Genomic DNA, 20925 nt, shown 5'->3' on the forward strand with positions numbered 1-20925 from the left:
TACTATCTAACCATATGTACCTAATCTTACACGATATTAGACCGTTAGTCATTCCGCCCAGATCTAATACTAATTGCTTATACGAACTAGACGGTGGAAGTTTGTCCCGCCCGGGACTCGTACGAACAAGTGTCCATTAATTAATTCCAACTTTGGCGATATTTGTACCATTGCGAATGTAAGTACAAAGAATTAGTGTTGCCACATTATATTGGATTAATTGTATTGAAAATATTTATTTATTTCACTGGTGTCTTTGTTGGTGTGACTAGGATATATTCATTGGTCGCTATAAACAGTAATCTATGTTCTTCTCAATCTCATATTGCGCATCATCATTGTCATTTCAGCCATTATGCTTCTATAGCTGGACATAGGCTTTCCTCATGAAATTTGGCAAGAAGCAATGTCATGTATTACAAGTAAAGGGGGAAAAATTCCAAAACCGTAAATTTGTAGTTATGTGTCAATAAAATATTAAATGATGATTTTGTACGGGATCCTCGTTGCGCAAGTGCAACTTGCGCTTGTCTGGTTTTTTTTTATAAGAAATTGAATTTTATATAGACCATTGGCAATATTAACACATAGAAATCCTATGTTTCATCCGAAATTCATGCGAGCAAAGTCGCGGATTAAAACTGTTTGTGAATAGTAAAAAATAAAGTTGGTGACCACGTTTGACTTTTCTCCTCTTACTTCTTTTAAACCACATAACATATTATGTGTTTTACTGTCATTTACATATTTTATTTAACGAAAACTTTAAATATAGAAAATACATTATAATTAACCTTTTAACGAAAAATGCAATGTTTCGTAATCATCATCATCATCACCATCAACATATCACCATTTAACTGTCCACTGCTGGACAAGCTTCCCCCTAGGAGGGTTCTGCCAGAAGTTGTAACGCCTGATAGGTGGATTGGCAGCCGCAGTTGGGCTTTAGAGACATTTTAATAGGGACGATACTGTCCGTCTCTCGCCCTCCCTTAGTCGCCTCTTATGACACCACGGGAAAGGAAGGGTTAGCCTATTCTATGCCGGGACCACACGGGAATGATGTTAATTAAAATAAACTCTTTAAATAAACTATAAAAAGGATTTCGCCACAAGATTCTTTGTTTTAACTAATCGATTTATTTCTAAGAAAACGTTTTATTCCCCACCAATTAAGAGAAGAATAGGTAAAACTTTTCCTGTACCACAATATTCGCTATGCCTTCAATTTATTACGGACTTTTGCAACACAAAAGGCACCTTGTAGCTAATTAAAATAAATTATAAACGATGATCCACTTCTTAAATTTCTAATTTACATTGTGTAGAAATAAGGAAAGGAAAAAAAAAAATCAGACAGAAATCCAATTATGCAACCGTGGCTTATGAATATCAATTTGTGTTTTACATTATTTTAACATGAAAATTAATTTGTTAATTACATTTTTAATGCAGTATGGTAATGATAAAAAAATCTGAAATATCGATCGATATGTAAAAAATAGGTAAATTGAGAATTATCTTTTTTTTTTATTTATTTAAAAGCGAAACTACAGAGGGAGACTTTGTAAAAAAATCGTTTTCTTGGGTACCTCTGTCCCATTCGTGTTTCAACCGTAAAGCAGTTATGTTTGCACGGCTGTGTTTCAGTTTGAAGGGTGGGATATGGCATAAATTAACAGGGTACAGAGGAATAACACCTGAGTCCTCAGGAATGGCAACGCATGGGGGTTATCATGGACGAAATAGTATACTCTGTTATGTCCATTGTACTGCTCATGTGTATAGGCGACGGTTACCACTAACTATCAGGTGGGCCGTCGCTTGTTTGCCATTCTAAGTTGTACAAAAAAAAAAAAAAACTAAATTGAAATATATAAAAGAAAGTAGATGTGCAATATCCGATATCTATATAATGAGTTCCCTTGGACCTTGATGACCGCCCATTCGTGGGATTGTCAGTAATAGAGACTAAGAGGCCTATAGCTAGCAATATACCCAACCAGGTTGACCTCCCCGTTGGGACCAGCTGCAAACCAGCGTGCTGAATTCCAATTGTGTTAATGTCGTATGGCATTCTCTACCAGCTAACCACAGAAAGCGTTTGACATTAATTTAATCGAATTATCATAATCTATATGATCGAACGCTTCAATCATCGTATATGCAGTGAGTCGATGAGTAGACTCAGAGAATAACTTTCTTTCAGCTATCGACAAAGTTGGCATTTGTCGACGGCCGTACTACATTGGGGAATAAAACTTTTTGTACACAAAGTTGTCCAAATTCCGAAAGAGGGGATCGTTTAGCACAAGGTCATGCTATTATGTCGGATGTTGAAGTTTCAAAATAGCAAGTGTTATAGTTGTAACATTTAGAAAGTCAGAGTTCGCGTATTATGTAGGCACCTGAATTAAAATTGGGGAAGAATAATTTTACTGTAATTTTGTTTGTTAAAGAGAAAGCTTTGGTATTTATAATAATAACAATAATAAAATCTCTTTATTTTCAGGTATATACCCATAGTTTACATTTTTACATTATTAATTAAACAAACTATTATTATTATTTTTAAAATATACATTAATTATAAAATACCAATTTAATAAAATCTCTTGTCGTCAGGTATGCAGTGAGGAATACAGTCTTTACAATATGATTATTTGTTGTCATTAATCTGTCATGAAATTTTGCCTTATAATTACGTAAAATAGCAAAAAAATCATTAACCCTATTATAGTTTGTATTGTTTAAATTATTTTTAAAAGGAGATCGTCAATTCATCTGTTTTTTTTTTTTGTTTTTGTCATAAGATTACGTAGTAAGATTATTGATTTTGATTCGATTTTCATAATTATTTTTGCAATTCGTCATCATTATCATACCAGCCGTTAATTGTCTATTGTTGAACATAATTACCAAATTTTTCTAGTAGTCGCCATGTTTGGCAGGCGGATTGCCAACCGCAGTTAGGCTTCAGTGATGTTTTAAGAGGGACACTGCTGTCCATCTCTCATCTCCTTATCGCTTCTAATGACACCAATGGGAATAGAAGGGTTGTACTATGCCGGGACCACATGGCAATTAGTTAATTTTAGCTTTGTGTAGGTTGGCTCTAAATAATAATGGTGACAGAGTGAGGGTACCAGAAGAGACTACGCAAGCTACCAGACGAAGACGCAGCTCACTTCAGTTCTATCGTGACTACGACGTGGTCCAATCCACGTCAAAACGGAACGGTAATAAAGAAGTAGAATGGTAACCATTGCTTATAGTACTGGACATAATAGAGTATACTGTTTCACCCATGATACTCCCCATGCGTTCCTGAGAACTCGGGTGTTATTCTTCTGTACCCTGTAATTTCACTGCCATATCCTACCCTTCACCCACCACATCACCCAATCTAAACATAGCCATGCAAACAACTGCTTCACGGTTGAAATATGAATGGGACAGAGGTATCCAAGCAAACGACTTTTGTATAAAGTCTCCCTATGGTAAATATGTATGTAGTATATAGTAGGTATGTAGGTATTTACCTGCCAAGGTTTTTTCATCGCATTAAATCCCGATTATGTATTTAAAACACATGAAAACTTTTTGCAGTTAATAGGGTATAATTGTAATGTAATTTCATATTAAATTTGCGATAACTTGATCATTTTTCAGTTTCGCAATAAGCAGTTTTTGGTCCGTTAGATCAAAATGTTATAAATCAAAATTTACATATAAACACACGATTACGCGTTTTAAATGTAAACAATTTTCAATGCTACGTACTTACAAAATAAATCGTGGATCATCGGTGCGTAAAATCAATAATAATATACTAAGTACTGATTATCGTAAACAAATAAACAAATTCTTCTAATCAATTTATAAACAAATCTAAATTACATGTTTTAATTAGAAAACCGATAGATTGGCTGCCTTCTCTGTATCTGTATTTACTTACAGCGACCGCATTGTACAGTCAGCGATATAATGATATTGTTGATATTTTATCTTAAATTTTAAATTAATTAAAAAATGAGTAGGTTATCAATTCGCCTGTATTTTTATAATTGGTAACCGATTTTGAACTGATTTTGTTATCGATAGAGTTTCTCTTGTATAGTTTTATTATTATCTGTGCTCTTGTGTTTGGTCCTTGTTAATTATATCACGATTAAATTCACTATTGTGTTTTTGGAACTTTGTAATATTAATTTGTAAACGTTGATATTGTAGATATTCACTCAACGGTATTATTTTTTGGTACTTGCATATTGAATGCGACGCGAGATCATCAGAAGTTATTACAATTTCAAACTTAAGCTTTTTTAACTTATTTTTTTTAGTCAGTCAATTTTATCAGGCTGGGCAAGTTTTGTTTACCTTTTTATGCAGTCGCTGGTCGAGTAACCTTCAAATGAGTGATCCACTCAATCAAACTCAATACATATATCTAACATTTAATATAATTTTCACTTGTTTTTTGCTTAAAACACGTAACTTGTTATTAGGTAAGCTAGGTGCCTTCGTGTGTGAAACAAGTGGCTTAAAAACAATTGACAGAGGGCGCTAGCTATATGATTAGTAGTAGAACCAAATTACTATTATATTAGTTGTATTTAAGTGATAGCAAATGTTAAATATAAAATATTGAATGAAGCAAATAATTTGAGTAAAAATGTTGACTACCAGAAGGTAAAGGCGCTGAGGTATTTACAAAATAAAACAGCTCAGCATCGTTAATGTGTATGACTGTACATACACACGATCTCACGCCGCATCAAAGGAGTGCCTCTCTATATTCCGAATCAAGGGGAATTTATTGAAGGGTCGAAATGGGATTTTGCGGTCTTGTTATTGCCATATGTATGGATCTTTTTGCTGTATTCATTAATTTTGCATTTAATTTGAGCATTTTATATTTAATGCATCCATTCTGTATTCACGAGTAAACCACCGGTTTGTTTGAATGTTAAATATTGAATGTTTAATCACTTTTTCTGTGGATTACTTCAAATGACAGTATAATTAATGGACGCTGTGTCACAGTTAAAGGTCTTTTTATTTCAATTACTATCAAAATATTGTGCTGAATATTAAGTTTCACTAGTTGTGCCCCACAGTTTTGCTCGCGGGTATTAGGATAAAAATAACCCTACTCGTATGTTTTAATCCAGTATGATACATCTATATGTAACGAATTTTATTCAGACCCATTCAGCGTGAAAGTTTGTGAAGATGTTTGAATGGTTCTTACTTAATCACGCTTAAATGGTCGGATAGATTTCAATGACATTTGGTGTACAAATAGACCATGCCCTAGATTGACAAATATTCTTTCACAATTTTTTTTGCTAATTCACACGGGAAAATAAGTTATATTTATGACAGATTGCAGTTCGTATAATATTACTGGTAATTAATTCGAAGTTAGGTAGATAACAGTTTAGATACTTCAGGTATGGAGTCTAAACTAGTTTTACAATTTTTTTTAGACCTTTCTAAGTCTACAACTGTAGTTTAAAAACATGTTAGAACTGCCCATCACTATATAAATTATTTATATTGAATATTCGCAAATTATGCCATGATATTTGTCTCTTAAATTACACTGTATAAACATAGACTAATTAAATAGTTATGTGTGGTCCCGGCATAGAATGGACCACCCTTTTCTTTTCCATAGATGTTATAAGAGACGATTAAGGAAACATAATGGTCGAGGGATGGGCAATAGTGTCCCTCTTAGAACATAACTAGAGCTTAACTGCAGTTAGCAATCCGGCCGCCAAGCGTGGTAACTACTGATAAAACCCCCAAGGGGGAGGCCTACGTCCAGCAAATGGACAGTTAACTCTTGTCAGAATTAGTACTATAATATATTTTTAGACTTAAATGTAATTCATACAATATATCCATATGTAAGTAAATATAAATTATTACTCACTAGATGGACAAATGAAATAAAATGTGCTGCAGGAACTCAGCTCTTAGCAGTTCTTAGCTGTTAGGAACTGTTTTTAATAGTAATCTACGTCTAAGTGTGTCTACGGCAGTAGATATCAAAATTAATAGCTGAAATGAGCGATTGCGAGTCAAGGAACTGCTAAACCTATAGATTTCGGAATAGGCGACGGTTACCACTTTCCATCAGATGGGCCGTAAGCTTGTTTGACATTCTAAGTTGTATAAAAAAAAGCTGAATTTCAGGTGTATTCATCATAATAGGCCAACAAACCTGCCTTTCCATTCTTACTTATCATTCCTCACTGGTGCCCCGCCAACGTATACCGTTAGCGCAGGCGGGATTACAATTCTATTATCATCTATTAAGAAAGATAACTTAAAAGCAGTTTTTTGATTTAAAAACTAAACTAGCGATTAAATTCGAAACTTGATTTTGTTGAAATATCTATGAAACTAATCTATCTAAAAAACTAATTAAAAAAAATTGTCCAAATCGGTTTACAATTAAAGAAGTTCTGAGATAACAAACATAAAAAATATACAATTGAATTCAGAACCTCTTTCTTTCTTAAGTCAGTTTAAAAACCCCATTTCTACCTTCGTATTTACCACTTAAGAATCATTTAATCTACTCGCAGCAAAATACACACCCGAACCAAAGTTATTCGATACAACTTTCAAATAAATATGTATGTTACAGTTACATGCAGTGAATTTACGCCAGTGAACACCAACTGGGCCGTTCGGTACATCCGAAATCGTAACGAAAACATAACGGTTCATTAGACACAGCGCCGAAGGCTCTGTGCAAACATTCTACATTTTATCTCGCACGCCATCCTCATACAGACGTAAGGAAAAAGCTGAAATCACGCAATGTTGCTCCAGTTAATTTTTCTCAATTTTCTCGCTACGATTGGGGCAAGCGTTCGACACAAAAGGTATCTAGTATACCCTGACGGAGGCCCGGCAAGAGCTCAGGTACGTTTTTGCAAATTTAAACAACCTAGCTGATTTAACTTAAGTAAATGATGTTTTCTTTGCACTCTGGATCCGGCTTAACGAAGCTGTGTTTTTGTTCGAGAATTTAAATGCAATTAAGTCGTTCCGTGCCTTTGGTAGCTGCAGATTTTTGTTTCATACTGTTTTCATATTATGAATTTGAGATTGCAAAGAATTTATTAATAATCTGTAAGAGAACAGAAACAATAATATATTTGTCTAATACAAGCTGATATTTACCTCGGGCACGCGTAACTATGGAAACCCTGAAATGGAGAGGCCATCAACATTGAAAGCTCGAGCGGAAAAACTATATCAATAAAAGAAAGTTCGATGATGCACATAAAATATATTTCGTGTATTTAGTATTGGTATTATATTTGTTTTTGACGATATTGAAATAAAATATTATTTTTATGTATTACATATCTTAACTTCTATATCGAATCCAATAGATCTGGATACAAACGATCCACGACGTATTAGAGCGAGCAAAATATAAAACGACAATGATACACTTCTCATGTCTATGTAAAATAAAAAAAAAAAAAACTATATGGTCTAAATAATATAATAATCATACCATTCAAAAACATTACTGGCCTACAAAAAGAAACAACAAAACTCCAAACATTGAAAATACCTGACAGAAATTTAAATATAATTCTTCGTCCATTGCAGGCCTTGTTTGTATTTCGTTTGAGTAGGATTCCGTCTTGTTCTTTGTTCTAAGTTTTCAGAATGTTAAAGTAGATTTACAGTCCAATTAAAGGATTCCTTTTTTGGAGTGGTACCAACTGAGCACGATTAAAGCAGAATGGACTTTTACAATTAAACAGCCTTCTTGGGTAAACTTTGTACATAAAATACCTTCGAATGATACGCAACAAGTAATTTCACTTATAAATAAGGTATTAAAAGTTAAAACATAAATTGAAGAGTTTATTCTATACACATTTTTATAATTTTCTTACGTATCTGTACATTCTTATTTACTCTTATTTTTACTGATACTATGAATGTGAAACTAAGTTTGTTTTTATTATCTTTGTATAAAATAAACTTCTAATATAGGCACTCGTGTTTATAAGTATGTCTGTTTGTATTAGTCTAGTTGTTTTTTTTTGTATTTTAAACATGCATTTTAAGAATTTAAGTACTTCTATTAGCTTACTCGTAGTCATAACATAAGCCTTGTTAAATTTGAGACAAGATATCATTACAAAATGTACATATGGAAACAAATAGAATGTATTTTTTATAACCTTATATAGAAACAATGAAAAAAAAAATTATTATTTTTTTTTTTAGTTCATTATAGGTCTGGGTATACCAGTAGATTTAAAAGAAGCATCTGTAACAGTAGGCACTGTTATCAAGTTTCAATATGATTTGCCAACAAATAGTTCAGAATATACTAGTAGAATATATGGATTTGCAAATACCGTTTCTAGAGATATGAACGGTGAACCTGATGAAGATTCAGGAACTGAACTTGATACAGGCGATGCTAGAATGGGTGATACAGAAAATACAATTGATGATAGTATAGAAGAAGAAAATAACACATTAGTTGATTTAACATTTCAAGGGGATAGGCGAAAACGATCACTAGTTTATGCTGAAGGTGGTACTATAAATACAGATTTGACAGAATCAAGTACTGAACTATCCTTAGAAGAAGCTATCAGGCGACAAGAGATAATCGATCAAAATAATATAGAAGAGCAAGAGCCACAAAAAATGAATAGATGGGACTTTTACAAAATACTAGAACATATGGCTGAGAGGTAAAAATCTCTTAACTACGTAATACTTTTTTTTAATGACAATCATGTTCTTATAATATAAAAATAGTATACTAGGAGATATATACTAACAGTCAACTCCGTAAAGCATTACACCAAGCAAGCAAGCACCAGAGGGAGACTTTGTACAAAAGTCGATTGCTTGGGCACCTCTGTCCCATTCGTGTTTCAACCGTGAAGCAGTTGTGTTTGCATGGCTGTGTTTCGGTTTGAAGGGTGGGATATGGCGTGAATTTACTGGGTACAGAGGAATAACACCTGAGTCCTCAGGAATGGCAACGCATGGAGGTATCATGAAAAAAGGTATCACAAAAAAAAAAATTATTAGTTTGGGACAGTACGAACAGGTACATAGCCTACTATCTTTTTTTATGTTAATCCATATGCTCGAGTTACACAAACGAAATCGCAGGTACAGCTAGTGAGAATAGAAATGTATAGAAAAGGTTTTAAGCGTTACACATTTATATCGTAGCTACGTCTGAGACATCTTTGTAAGATCACAATATCATTAATATCTTACTGAAAATGTTTTCAGATACGGTTATTCAGGGCGGCCGTGCCTGCTCCGAACAATCTGTGAGGCTGCCAAGGTTCCTTTCACTCACGAAAACGGTTTGCTCGCAGAAATTGGTCATATATTATTCACGTAAGTAAATCAAAAGCTTATTCAGGCATGGTAAATATGTACTGTAGTAGAATGTGAAATTTTTAAAATGAATTCATACCTTTATCTCGCCTTTTGTAATAATATTGACTCGACCTTTGTATAGTATCTCGTCGACTTTCCAACTGGTTTGAGTTTTGGATTCATTATTCTTTCAAGGAAAAACTTTTAGATCTTTAATTTAAATTTTGTATAAAGAAAAATCTCTCATCATTTCATGTTATATTTGATTTGGCTTTATAAGTTTGAGCAGTGTTTCAAGTTATTTAGATTTGTAAGGTTTCGTAATTTTATTCTACTGTGGTACAGTTTTCAATTTCTATCAAAAGAGCTGGTTTTCAATTCAACTATCTGTTTATTGAATCTTTTTTTGTGTATGTTATGGGATGTTATTCCTACTGCTGTGTGAAGTAATTATGTCGTTATACAAAATAGTTAAATCTTCATAACAAGATACAGTCTTCAGGAGTTGCAATATATAGAAGAGTGCCGTGACCATTAGATTACATTAGGTTTCTCATGTCCTATCAGACGGGCTATCAGATTGCTTATTCTTCCAAGTAATATAAAAAAATATTTTTACAACCTCCGCAGCATAGAGTACAGAGCACAGAGCACGTATTCTTCAACGGTTATTTCCGCTTCCGATTCGATAGGCCTCACTAACTTTTTCATAGACTTTTAATGGGATTAAATTAAAATGGCTACCCTATCCTGTGTAATTGGTATACATTAGTTGAATGGACTGACTGACCTGCTTTTATACTCATCTATCATGCTTTACTTGGGCCTCATCCATGATTAATTCACTAGGAAAAGACCACGGTGGCTTCCAAGAGCCGTGTTGTGGTCGATTCGAATATTAATAGCAATGGAGTCATTAATCCTCACTACTGACAATTTCTTTCGGGGAGAAATTATTTATTGAAGAATTTAATGAAAAAAATTATTATTTAATAAAGTTACTGAATTATAATAAATTTACCTCATAGCTTTTTTTTTATACAACTTAGAAAGGCAAACAAGCTGACGGAAAGTGGTAACCGTCGCCTATAGATATGAGCAGTACTATGGACATAACAGAGTAGCTGTTCCTATAGATTTTTAACAAATCTTATAATATGTATATTGCCGACGGTAATCCTCATACGTTATTAACGTTAGTAACGTCTGATGATTAAGATGACATATCTATCCATATGTAGTAATTTTATTGTAACATCTATGGAATAGGTAATTAAGTGGATCCATCAGTTGTTTAATACCCATATCAAAGCTCTGTTTAGTTTAAAACTAGATGGCGTTTCTCTTTTAGGACATACTAAAAGAGTAACCTTATTTATAAAAATGTCAAACCTATTATAAACTATTTTAGCTATTGTTTTGTCGTTTTCTTTTACCTTAATTTCTCAAATTTGTCAAAAGGTTTGTGGCATGTTTTAGTTTTCATGAAAAAGGGCTTATATAAAAATAATTCTTGCATCTTGCAGTCCATCAACCACCAAGGACACGCTGTCTCATCACACAGACAACGAGTACCACGCAGCAGAGCGATTTGGTAGAGAGATTGGGGTGGACTGTGAGGATTTGTTTCCAGAATGCGAGGGCTCCATACTAGAGACGTTTACGGAGATCGGAGAAGACACGATGCATAAATTTGGACTGCTTTAATTAAACAGATAAAAATGACTGTTTTTTTTTTTTAATATAAAATATATTTCTTTCTTTTTTTATACAACTTAGAATGGCAAACAAGCTGACGGTCCACCTGATGGAAAGTGGTAACCGTCGCCTATTGATATGAATAGTACTATGGACATAACATAGTATACTGTTTCGCCCATGATATCCCCCCATGCGTTGCCATTCCTGAGGACTCAGGTGTTATTCCTCTGTACCCTGTAAATTCACACCATATCCCACTCTTCAAACCAAAACACAGCCCATGCAAACACAACTGCTTCACGGTAGAAACACGAATGGGACAGAGGTATCCAAGCAATCGACTTTTGTACAAAGTTTCCCTCTGGTATTCTATTGTTATGCGACTTTAAAAAGAAAGAGTTCTCAAATTTTTGTTATGAAATAGCAAACCAAGGAGTGCATGCTCACCTTATGACAAGTGATTACCGCCGCTGTAATGTTGCTTGGCAACTGCAACATTAGAGAAATTGCAGATGTGTCGCCGGACCTTTAGGAAGGGATATGCTCTTCTTTTGAAGATTTGAATATCGTAATTGTTTAAAAATATTGCTGCTGGGAATTTAATTCTATGTGTTCATTAATTCCGGACTGCTTATGATGGTTATATATTTTTTTTTCAATAATAGTATATATTACAGTGTCGGTTCTATACTCTTATCAAGTTTTATTAATTTTTATTTTAATATATTTTTTTTTAAACATCAGGATTTCTGAGAGTGGAAAAAAAAAATAAAGAGTAATCTCAAAATAATATAGTATATCAAGCAATTGTTTTATAAAAGTCAATGCCGGCCTTAGGAGGGAGAGGGGGGTAAGAGGTACCAGGAGCCAATCGTTAAGTCACTGTACCGGTAACACTGCATCGGTTCATTTGACATTCCCGGTGACCTTTTTTTTTGGGACGGCATCAAAAATTTTTCCCCGGGGCACTAGGTAGATTAAGGCCAGCCCTGGTAATAGTAGGTCAACATTATGCACTTATAAAGCTCTTATTCTCCAATAAATGGGGTAAAATTTTATATTGGAAGTAGTCAATGGTTGAAGGTAACTCAGGATCGATCTTTACAGCAGTCTATGACAGAGGCCTGTGTTTAGCAGTGGTCAATAACAGTTAAAATGATGGTGACGATACCTTTTGTGCTGAAGGAGACTATACTGATTTGTGGCAGTGAAGTTCTGGCCACTTCTTTCTTTCGCGTGGTTGTTGTAAGAGCCGAGTAAGGGAGGGCGAGGGATGGGCAGCAGCGTCCCTCTTAAAACTTCTTTAAAGCCTGACTGTGGTTGCCAGTCTGCATGTCAGGCGTGGTAACTACTAGCAAAACTCCCCAAGTGAGAGGCTTATGTTCAACACTGAACAATTAAAGGCTGATATGATGATGATGATGATTTGTTATTCTTACTTATATTATAAAGGTGGAAGTGTTAAAGGTGGAAGTTTTCGTGAAAAGTTCTTTTTTTATATTATATATACGAAGGTTGTAAAAGAGCATACAATCCGTCTAATGGCGACTGTTACTATGCAATACTAGGGATGTACCGTGTGCGTTACCAACCCTGAAAAAAAAATGTAATGACTTTTCAAAAGTGCTTCAATGTAAGTTTATTTGAATAAATGATTTCTATTCTATTCTATTCTATTCCTGAAGAAACCTAAACATGTTCTTTTTTAAAAACCCCATACTGTAGTCTCTAAGGAAAACTTCGGCAGGGAGATCATTCCACAGCTTAAGCGTTCGCGGGAGAAAATCCTTTGAAATTGCACTGTACGTGACCATTTAGGTTCAAAAATGTGAGAATGAATTCCATGTCGATGGCGAGCGGTGCGATGATAAAAGGTGCCTGCGAGCATCATTTTAAATAATTCCTCAGAATACAACCCGTTATACAAGCGGTAGAATACACATGTTATCTCTTAGTATTCTTAATGGCTTAATTAATCACTATGAAATTTTATATAATCGTATTAGACAGAATGAAGAATGATTTAGGCTGCTTTAAATTCTAGTTAGAGTACATATACCGGTCACGCGGACGAAGTTGCGGGTAAAAGCTGGTACATTTTTCTATACTATACTAGGCGACGGTTATCACTTTCCATCAGGTGGACCGTCAGCTTGTTTGCCATTATAAGTTGTATAAAAAAAAAAAAAAAAATAATTTTATTTTCTTATTGTAGAGAACGAAGCGTTTGTTTAAAAGTTTTATTTCAAAAAAAATTAAAGAAGTCTGTAGATACGGAGCACCAGTGAGGGATGGCAGGTGAGAATGAATGAAAAGGCAGATCAGTTATGATGAATACATCTGGAATTTAACACGATGGTTTCCAGAGAAAACAGAGCATTTTGTTAGCAACGGGACTGGTAGTTCGCATTACTAACAATCACCTCTGTATAATAGTAAAAATGGCAAAATTTCTTTCACGATTTTAATAAGCGAACACTATTCAAGAATAATCTTCTATTTTGGAGAACATCTCTAGTAAAGCTATGGTACAGTTGTCATATGTTTCGACGCAGTTGTAATCACTTATGCCTCGTTCATAAGCTTCCACGTATGGAAGGATCTCGTGACTGTATGTTGGTGCAAGTTCAAGGTCGTTCTTGGGGCTGGAATGCAAAATAATTGTATTTTTTTTATGCAACTTAGAATGGCAAACAAGCTGACGGCTCACCTGATGGTAAAAGGTAACCGGCGCCTATAGACATGAGTAGTACCATGGACATAACAGAGTACACTGTTTTGCCCATTATACCCCCCATGCGTTGCCACTCCTGAGGACTCAGGTGTTATTCCTTTATACCCTGTAAATTCTCTGCCACATCCCATCCTTCAAACCGAAACACAGCTATACAAACACAACTGCTTCACGGTAGAAACACGAATGGGACAGAGGTGCCCAAGCAAACGACTTTTGTGCAAAGTCTCCCTCTGATAAATCAAAATGGTTTTGCCACAATTGAATTTTTTTTTTGTGAATCATTATTTATTATTGTACACAAACATAATGATAGGAACAATTAATTTTAAATGTGATGTATCTACAAAGGCAAGCTTGTCTCTTATAAGAGATTTCTTTAACAAACCTTTTCATGTCTATTAAATTTTAATTATATTTGTCGATAATTGCCATATTAATTTTGACTACGAGACGACTTCGGAGTTGCCATTTATATTTGCGGGTCAAAGAACTGTTTGTTATGAGCAAAATGTAAGCACGCAATAACGTGATTTATATTAAAATTCTTATTTTTTATAAGTATTATCACATTAAGAACTCTGTATCCAATAATTTAAGACTTTGTTGTACAAGTAAGTTTTATAAACAAACAGACTTATGGCTTAAGAACTAACAGCTGATTTCTGTATGTAAGAATTTTTAATAAAAGGCAATGTCGTTACATTTTATGTATCTACTTATTTATGTACTTATTTGTTTTTATTTTTATTGTAAGTGGAATTAATGTAATGTATAGTAAAACCTCGAGTTACGCTACCCCGATTTACGCAGACCCGAAGTTATGCGATTTTCAAATCTTATTAATTTGATTATTCGTACGCTACACAACTCCAGATTACTCACTCCTGCCACGATATTGTTAAGCTAATATGTATATTCGAACGTGTCCCGCGAAATAAATGCGTAGCAACGGGGCCAGGAATTCACAGAAATGCGTAAACAATTGTGCTCTGATTTACGCAAATTCGACTTACGCGGTTATCGCTCAGTTCCATCTATCGCGTAAGTATTATTGTATTTTATTTGTTAATATATTTATAGGTCGTTGTACTTACTTCAATACAAAAGTTGCTATTTCATGAAGCAGATCATCTTCATTAGGTGAATGCAAGGGCTCGGCTCCTAGTTGACACAACGTACGGAGAATGCACGATGTACCGTTATGGCCGAAACTGAAATAAAATCGGTACAAATGAAAAATAATAAATACTATTAGGTATAAAGACTTGTTGAATGTTTGTTTACATATGGTTAAATTCAAAACAATTTTTAACCGAGTATAAAAATTCTTTCACTTATAAAAAGCTACATTATTGGCAAATAACATAAATAAAAAAAGAGAAATCCTTAAAAAAATATAATAACACGAAGTATTAAAAATTTACCTACTGAAGGTAATCATCGTCATCATCATTTCAGTCATTATCCGTTCTCTGCTGATCCATTAATTCCTTGCAACGTATTTGAGGTTGTCACCCCATCCAGTGTGGGGTCGTTCTACATTGCATTTGCCCGTACTGGCTCGCCACTCAATAACCTTTCTTCTACATCGGTTGTCAGTTCTTCGAGCTATGTGACCAGCCCATTGCTACTTCAACTTGATTATCTTTCGGGCTATGTCGGCCACTTTGATTCTTTGACGGATATCTTAATTTCGGATTCTGTCACGCAAAGAAACTCCGAGCATCTCTACATAGGTTGCTAAGTAATTTGACGTTTTGGCGTACTGGCAATCGTGTGTAGTGTATATGTTTCGGTTCCATACATACATAATAAAGCTAATATAAAATCATTATCATATCAGCCTTTACTGTCCACTGTTGAATTATGTTCAACAGCCTTCCCCTTGGGAAGTTTTGCCAGTAGTTGCCACGTTTGGCAGGCGGATTGGCGACCGCAGTCAGTCAGTCTTTCGAGATTTTTTAAGAGAAACGTTGCTGCCCATCCCTCGCCCTTCCTTAGTCGGCTCTTACGACACCCACGGGAAAGGAAGGGATGGCCTATTCTATGTCGGAACCACACGGCCAATATAATATAAAATAAAATACTAAATTTTAATATCCATCTACCTGAGCAAACCCGGAGCAGATTGTTAGTGAATGAAGAAACAATAAAATATATTAAAATCGGCAATTAATTTAATGCAACAGAGGGCGGTAGGCTTATCAGGATTTAAATATTTTGTCCTTTTATCATCATTTTACGTTTAATCGATTTAAAGTCTATTTTTATGTGTATACCTTCGTTTATTCTGATCCGATTTTAATTTTCTTTTTTTTTTGCATTTGTATTACAGTTTATTAATCTAAATATAACAGGATTTTACTTCACGAAAAATAAAGCAACTTCGATTGTGATAAAAATAAAATTGACTATTAAATTTGAAGTTGTAATTATTTTCAATATGAACAAAATTCACTAATTTACAATAATAATTATTCGTTTTTTTAATTATTAACACATATCTGTAATAAGGATAGTTTGTTTGGGTCATCGCGCTAACCTCCAAAACTATTAGTAGGATTTGAAAAAGTCTTTTTTCATTAGCTGTTTTGAATTGACTTAAAAAAAGAACAAGGTTTTCAATTCGATTCAATTTTTTCACGTTATAATTCCGTCATTTCTAAAAAAAATACAAAAATAAAATTCTTATCTGAAAGGATATTATTTCAGATTGGTGCCATAGAAAATTTATCAAAATCCGTTCAGTGATTTAGTTTTTAAATTAAAACAACTGGTTATGCGACGATTGAGGTCGATTTTTTTGTGAAACACAATCCTAATTATTTTGAAGATTGTGGATAAATAAAAGTCAGGTATCAAAGAATTTTTCTTCCCGCGGACGCCAATTTGCATGGAATTTTTCTAAATGCTTAAAAATGTTTTTTTTTCGTTCAGGTCGGGTCGGAAATGCACAATTTATTACATTATTTTGTGTACTGATCGGTTTGCTCTCACTTATTTTCTCTCTACTCAATTCTTTGATTGCTTATCAGCTAGATATTTATATTATTAATGACAAATTAGATAAATTTTCTAAATAAAGTTTAATATGTTAAAGTTTGAAACATGAAACTATGGCTTACTACACGTTTGGGGAACTATAAGTGAAGTGAATAATTTATCCTTAAATAAATAAATAAATAAGCCTTAGCGTATCTTGTAGGCGTTCATAGGTTATGGTATACCTAGATTTTGCTATGTTTATATTATATATGATAAAGGAATGAGTCAGCTAATTAGACAATTAGTTGACAAAAGATGACCCATTTTTGAGATTCGATACTCTATCAATATATGCTAAGATTCTAATATTTAACTATCACAAATATATTGTAGTGTCTAGCCACAGAGTAACTGGTTGTTACAAGGTGCATCGTATGTCTGTTTGTTACCTCAGTTGTATAAAACAGCGTGAATAAAAAAAAATAATAGATTAGATACCAGATTCGGCTGTACAGGTTTCGTTCCTGTTGCTTATCCAATAAGAGCGAGAAAAAATCTGCTTTTTTCCTCAATCAAACTTTTGTAAATATAGCCGAAGAGCGGACGTGTAGTTTGAAACAAAACCCATTATTATTCGGTACAATAAACAGCAATAAATTATACACTGACATTCGGAAAATGGGAATTGACAAAACCAATTTATGCGTAAATTGCTTGCCAGGAATAATAATTGTCATGACGTGATAAATCACGATTTTTGTCATTCTCCACCTGAATTTTATTAGCTGATTGGAACACGGATGGACCCCAATCAATATTTTAGGGTACCGTTGTCAATTATCCGAAAAGAGAATAATTTCGTCATAATCTCTCTGCCTCATAACTGTTTGGGGTTTTGTAGTGTAGTGGTTAGATATAATGTCTCACCTACCGATGATCGCGGGTTAAATTTTTTTTATACAACTTAGAATGGCAAACAAGCTGACGGTCCACCTGATGGAAAGTAATAACCGTCGCCTATAGACATGAGCAGTACCATGGACATAACAGAATATACTGTTTCGCCCATGATACCACCTATGCATTCCTGAGGACTCATGTGTTATACCTCTGTACCCTGTAAATTTACGCCATATCCCACACTTCAAACCGAAACCATGGAAACACAACTGCTTTAAGGTTGAAACACGAATGGGACAAAAGTACCCAAGCAAACGACTTTTGTTCAAAGTCTCCCTCTGGTAAAGATCGATTTCTGTATAATACATACAAACATTTGATAAGAAATTATTTTGTACCATCATTATTAAATCATATCAGCCATAGATTGTCTATTTTTGAACATAGTCATCCCCTTATTGGGGGTTTTGCCAATAATTGCCACGTTTGGCAGGCGGGTTGGCATCCGCAGTTAGGTTTTGGTGATGTTTAAAAAGGATGCTGCTTTCCATTTCTCGACCATTATATTCCCTTAGTGGCCTCTTACGGCAGTCACGGAAAAGAAAAAAATGGCTCATTGTATGCCTGGACCATACGGAGATTTCTTTTATCACTTTACCTAAATTATTGATTATAAATCCTTCTTTTGGTATAGAGTGCAATATACAGTAAATAAAGTTATTTATTTACAAAAATATATATAATTAATAATTTATATATATTTTTGCGAATAGAAAAATAAATAAATGAACGAGTAAATATGAAAGGAAGCCATGTCAGTGCGAAGTATATTCTAAGGGGCTTGATTGATTTTCATAAATGAGTCATCATTAAATTCGTCATTGATCAAGTCGTGTTTTATAGATGGATTAGATAATAATGCTATAAAAATAAAAATATTTTTATAGCATTATCCTATTTATAATTTGAGGTCACTGTAATATGCTATTCTCTTTCATTCTTCTCTATTCAGCCATCACTCCCATTCTGGCCATATCATCTTTCAATTAGCTACCATATAATATTTCATAGATACATTTAGTTTTGAGACTTACCTATTTAAAAACTCTTCAACATATTTGTAAAAATGATAAAGCCGTGCATCACTTTCATAATTGCTGTCTCTTTCTTTCAAACTTGAATAATCATTCGCGTTTCTTTTCTTTCTTGAATTCCCATCGTAACCGCCGTTAGCTTCCAATATATCTATGGGTATTTGGGATCGATTCCATGGCAGTTGAAAATTGGCTTGAAATGCGTAGTTCAATGTGATTAGTTTAGCTGGTGTCGGTGTCCCGATGCCTACGTTAAACTGAAAAAAATAAAAATAAAGTATAATAGACAGATAATAAATAAAAATAATAATAGAAGTTTCTTCAGGGTCGGCAATGCGCGCGTAATACCCCTGGTATTGCAGGCGTTCATAGGCTACGGTAACCGCTTACCATCAGGTGGGCCGTATGCTCGTTTGCCACCTCAGTGGTATAAACAATAAATAAAAATAATTCGATAATTTGAATATATATGTATAACCCGATCCTTGGTACGATGCTCAGGTATCCTATAAGGCTTGATAGATTTACTTAATTTAATAGACTCCTAAAAAGGAGGAGTTTTACAATTTTATTATATACTAGCGGCCCGTCCGGGCGTCGCACGGGTGAACATTTTTACATTTTAAAAAGTGGCCATTAAGGCTCCACACGCGACGGAAGCTTAAAAATGGAGAACTTTTCCCGTTTTCCCAACACTTCCCTTCATAGCTCTGTTCCTATTGATCGTAGCGTGATGAAAAGTATACTATAACCTGCCCAGGAGTACGAAGAATAATTGTATCAGTTTTTGTTTCTATAACGAAAATACAGACAGACAGACAACAATTTTACTGATTACATTTTTGGCATCAGTATCGGTCACTAATCACCCCTTGATAGTTATTTTGGAAATATATTTCATGTACAGAATTGACCTCTCTACAGATTTATTATAAGTATATATTTTTTTGTTTGTTACCTATATTTTCAATACTTATAAAACGATTTGGAAAATATTTTTTTTTTTTTATATGAAAGAATTTTTATCAAAATCGGATCAGTGGTTTACAACAACATACTTATTTGAAAACTTTTTTTTAATGTGAACTCTACATTTCGTATTCTTAACGTATATTTTACCTTAATACTTATTCAGGCGGGTAGCGCCGCGGGAAACAGCTAGTTTTAAATATATGTTTTTACCTATTTATAATGTTTTTTTTGTACAATGTTAAATTAAACAAAAAAAATAGTAGTTGTTTATCTCATCAATAACTACCATCGGGGGGGGGGGGGGGGGGGGAGAGGGACTGTTAGTAATGAGGAGGTTAGTTCCCATTGCTAACAATATACCGTGTCAGGTCGACCTCCACGCGGTTCCCCCTGAAAACCATCGTGACTAATTTAGCACTGAATTCGTCACGATGGACTGACTGACCTGCTTTTTTCATTATTCATCTATAATCCCTCACTGGTGCTTCGTAAGCGTATCCCGTTAGCGCAGGCGGGGTTACCATTCCATTAAATAATTATTAAAAAAAAAATAACTACCATAAAGAACTAATAAATACTAGTTAGGAGATTTTTTTTCGATTTTTCTTTCCCATTGGTATAATCGTAATATGGAAAAATATTAATAACAAATATAAAATAAAATAAATTACCTGCAATACTGAGGAGTTTGGGAACAAAAGTTGCCTCCGTGTTCTGTGCGACGTGTCACCTATTGGTACATCCGTCCCGCTCACACATAACAGAAACTGAAAGAGAAGGCTTGTTAGTACCAACACATTGTTGTTGGAAAACATGATGCCTTATTGGAGCTTAAGCCTTAAATGAACTGTGAATGTATTAGAATGAATAACACTAAGCTATATTACATATGGCTTTGGAAATTGGTATCACCAGTTTGTTATGACACCTATGTATATGCAATTTAGAATAATTATTGAAACACATAGAGATTTAAAATGTTTTATTTTAGATAGCAATAAAAGATTTGCTAATATTTAGTTATGATGATGATATGAGGTTTTGCCAGAAGTTGCCACGCTTGGCAAGTATATTAGCAATGGCAATTAGGATTTGGTGATGTTTAAAAAGGTACGTTGCTACTTATCT

The 20925-nt window shown here is 34.0% G+C and overlaps 3 protein-coding genes across 4 annotated transcripts in view; 2 read left to right on the top strand and 1 right to left on the bottom strand.

The window, feature by feature from the left end:
- LOC113523148 (acetylcholine receptor subunit beta-like 2) overlaps positions 1 to 6810 on the top strand; it is a 111784-nt gene extending 104974 nt beyond the window's left edge. Inside the window, exon 12 of one of the 2 annotated variants that reach the window (XM_052896278.1) lies at positions 6668 to 6810. In XM_052896278.1, coding sequence (XP_052752238.1) covers positions 6668 to 6694 — 27 coding nt within the window. In that variant the 3' untranslated portion in view covers positions 6695 to 6810. The remainder of the gene's footprint in view (positions 1 to 6667) is intronic. The other variant, XM_052896276.1, reaches the window with a different exon arrangement.
- On the top strand, positions 6720 to 11134 carry LOC113510751 (uncharacterized). The gene is made up of 4 exons (XM_052896282.1): positions 6720 to 6948; positions 8281 to 8759; positions 9316 to 9426; positions 10935 to 11134. The coding sequence occupies exons 1-4, from the start codon at positions 6844 to 6846 to the stop codon at positions 11113 to 11115; spliced, it is 876 nt and encodes a 291-aa protein (XP_052752242.1). The 5' UTR covers positions 6720 to 6843; the 3' UTR covers positions 11116 to 11134.
- Positions 11135 to 13540: 2406 nt separating this feature from the next.
- Positions 13541 to 20622, bottom strand: LOC113510842 (uncharacterized). Its single transcript, XM_026894376.3, has 4 exons — positions 20469 to 20622; positions 18826 to 19082; positions 14941 to 15057; positions 13541 to 13754 (listed from the first exon to the last, which is right to left on the bottom strand). The coding sequence occupies exons 1-4, from the start codon at positions 20610 to 20612 to the stop codon at positions 13592 to 13594; spliced, it is 681 nt and encodes a 226-aa protein (XP_026750177.1). The 5' UTR covers positions 20613 to 20622; the 3' UTR covers positions 13541 to 13591.
- Between the last annotated feature and the right edge of the window lie 303 nt (positions 20623 to 20925).

Source organism: Galleria mellonella, unplaced genomic scaffold (assembly GCF_026898425.1).
Source record: "Galleria mellonella isolate WM207_F2 unplaced genomic scaffold, CSIRO_AGI_GalMel_v1 utg32, whole genome shotgun sequence".
Taxonomy (NCBI): domain Eukaryota; kingdom Metazoa; phylum Arthropoda; class Insecta; order Lepidoptera; family Pyralidae; genus Galleria; species Galleria mellonella.

Excerpts from the sequence above, each read along its gene's own strand:
- LOC113510751 (XM_052896282.1), top strand. The coding sequence starts at position 6,844 with ATGTTGCTCCAGTTAATTTTTCTCAATTTTCTCGCTACGATTGGGGCA. Across the intron at positions 6,949-8,280 it reads GAGGCCCGGCAAGAGCTCAG|TTCATTATAGGTCTGGGTAT; the intron begins GTACGTTTTTGC and ends TTTTTTTTTTAG. Across the intron at positions 9,427-10,934 it reads ATTGGTCATATATTATTCAC|TCCATCAACCACCAAGGACA; the intron begins GTAAGTAAATCA and ends TGCATCTTGCAG.
- LOC113510842 (XM_026894376.3), bottom strand. The coding sequence starts at position 20,612 with ATGTTTTCCAACAACAATGTGTTGGTACTAACAAGCCTTCTCTTTCAG. Across the intron at positions 15,058-18,825 it reads GTTGAAGAGTTTTTAAATAG|TTTCGGCCATAACGGTACAT; the intron begins GTAAGTCTCAAA and ends ATTTTATTTCAG. Across the intron at positions 13,755-14,940 it reads ATAGCAACTTTTGTATTGAA|CCCCAAGAACGACCTTGAAC; the intron begins GTAAGTACAACG and ends TTTGCATTCCAG.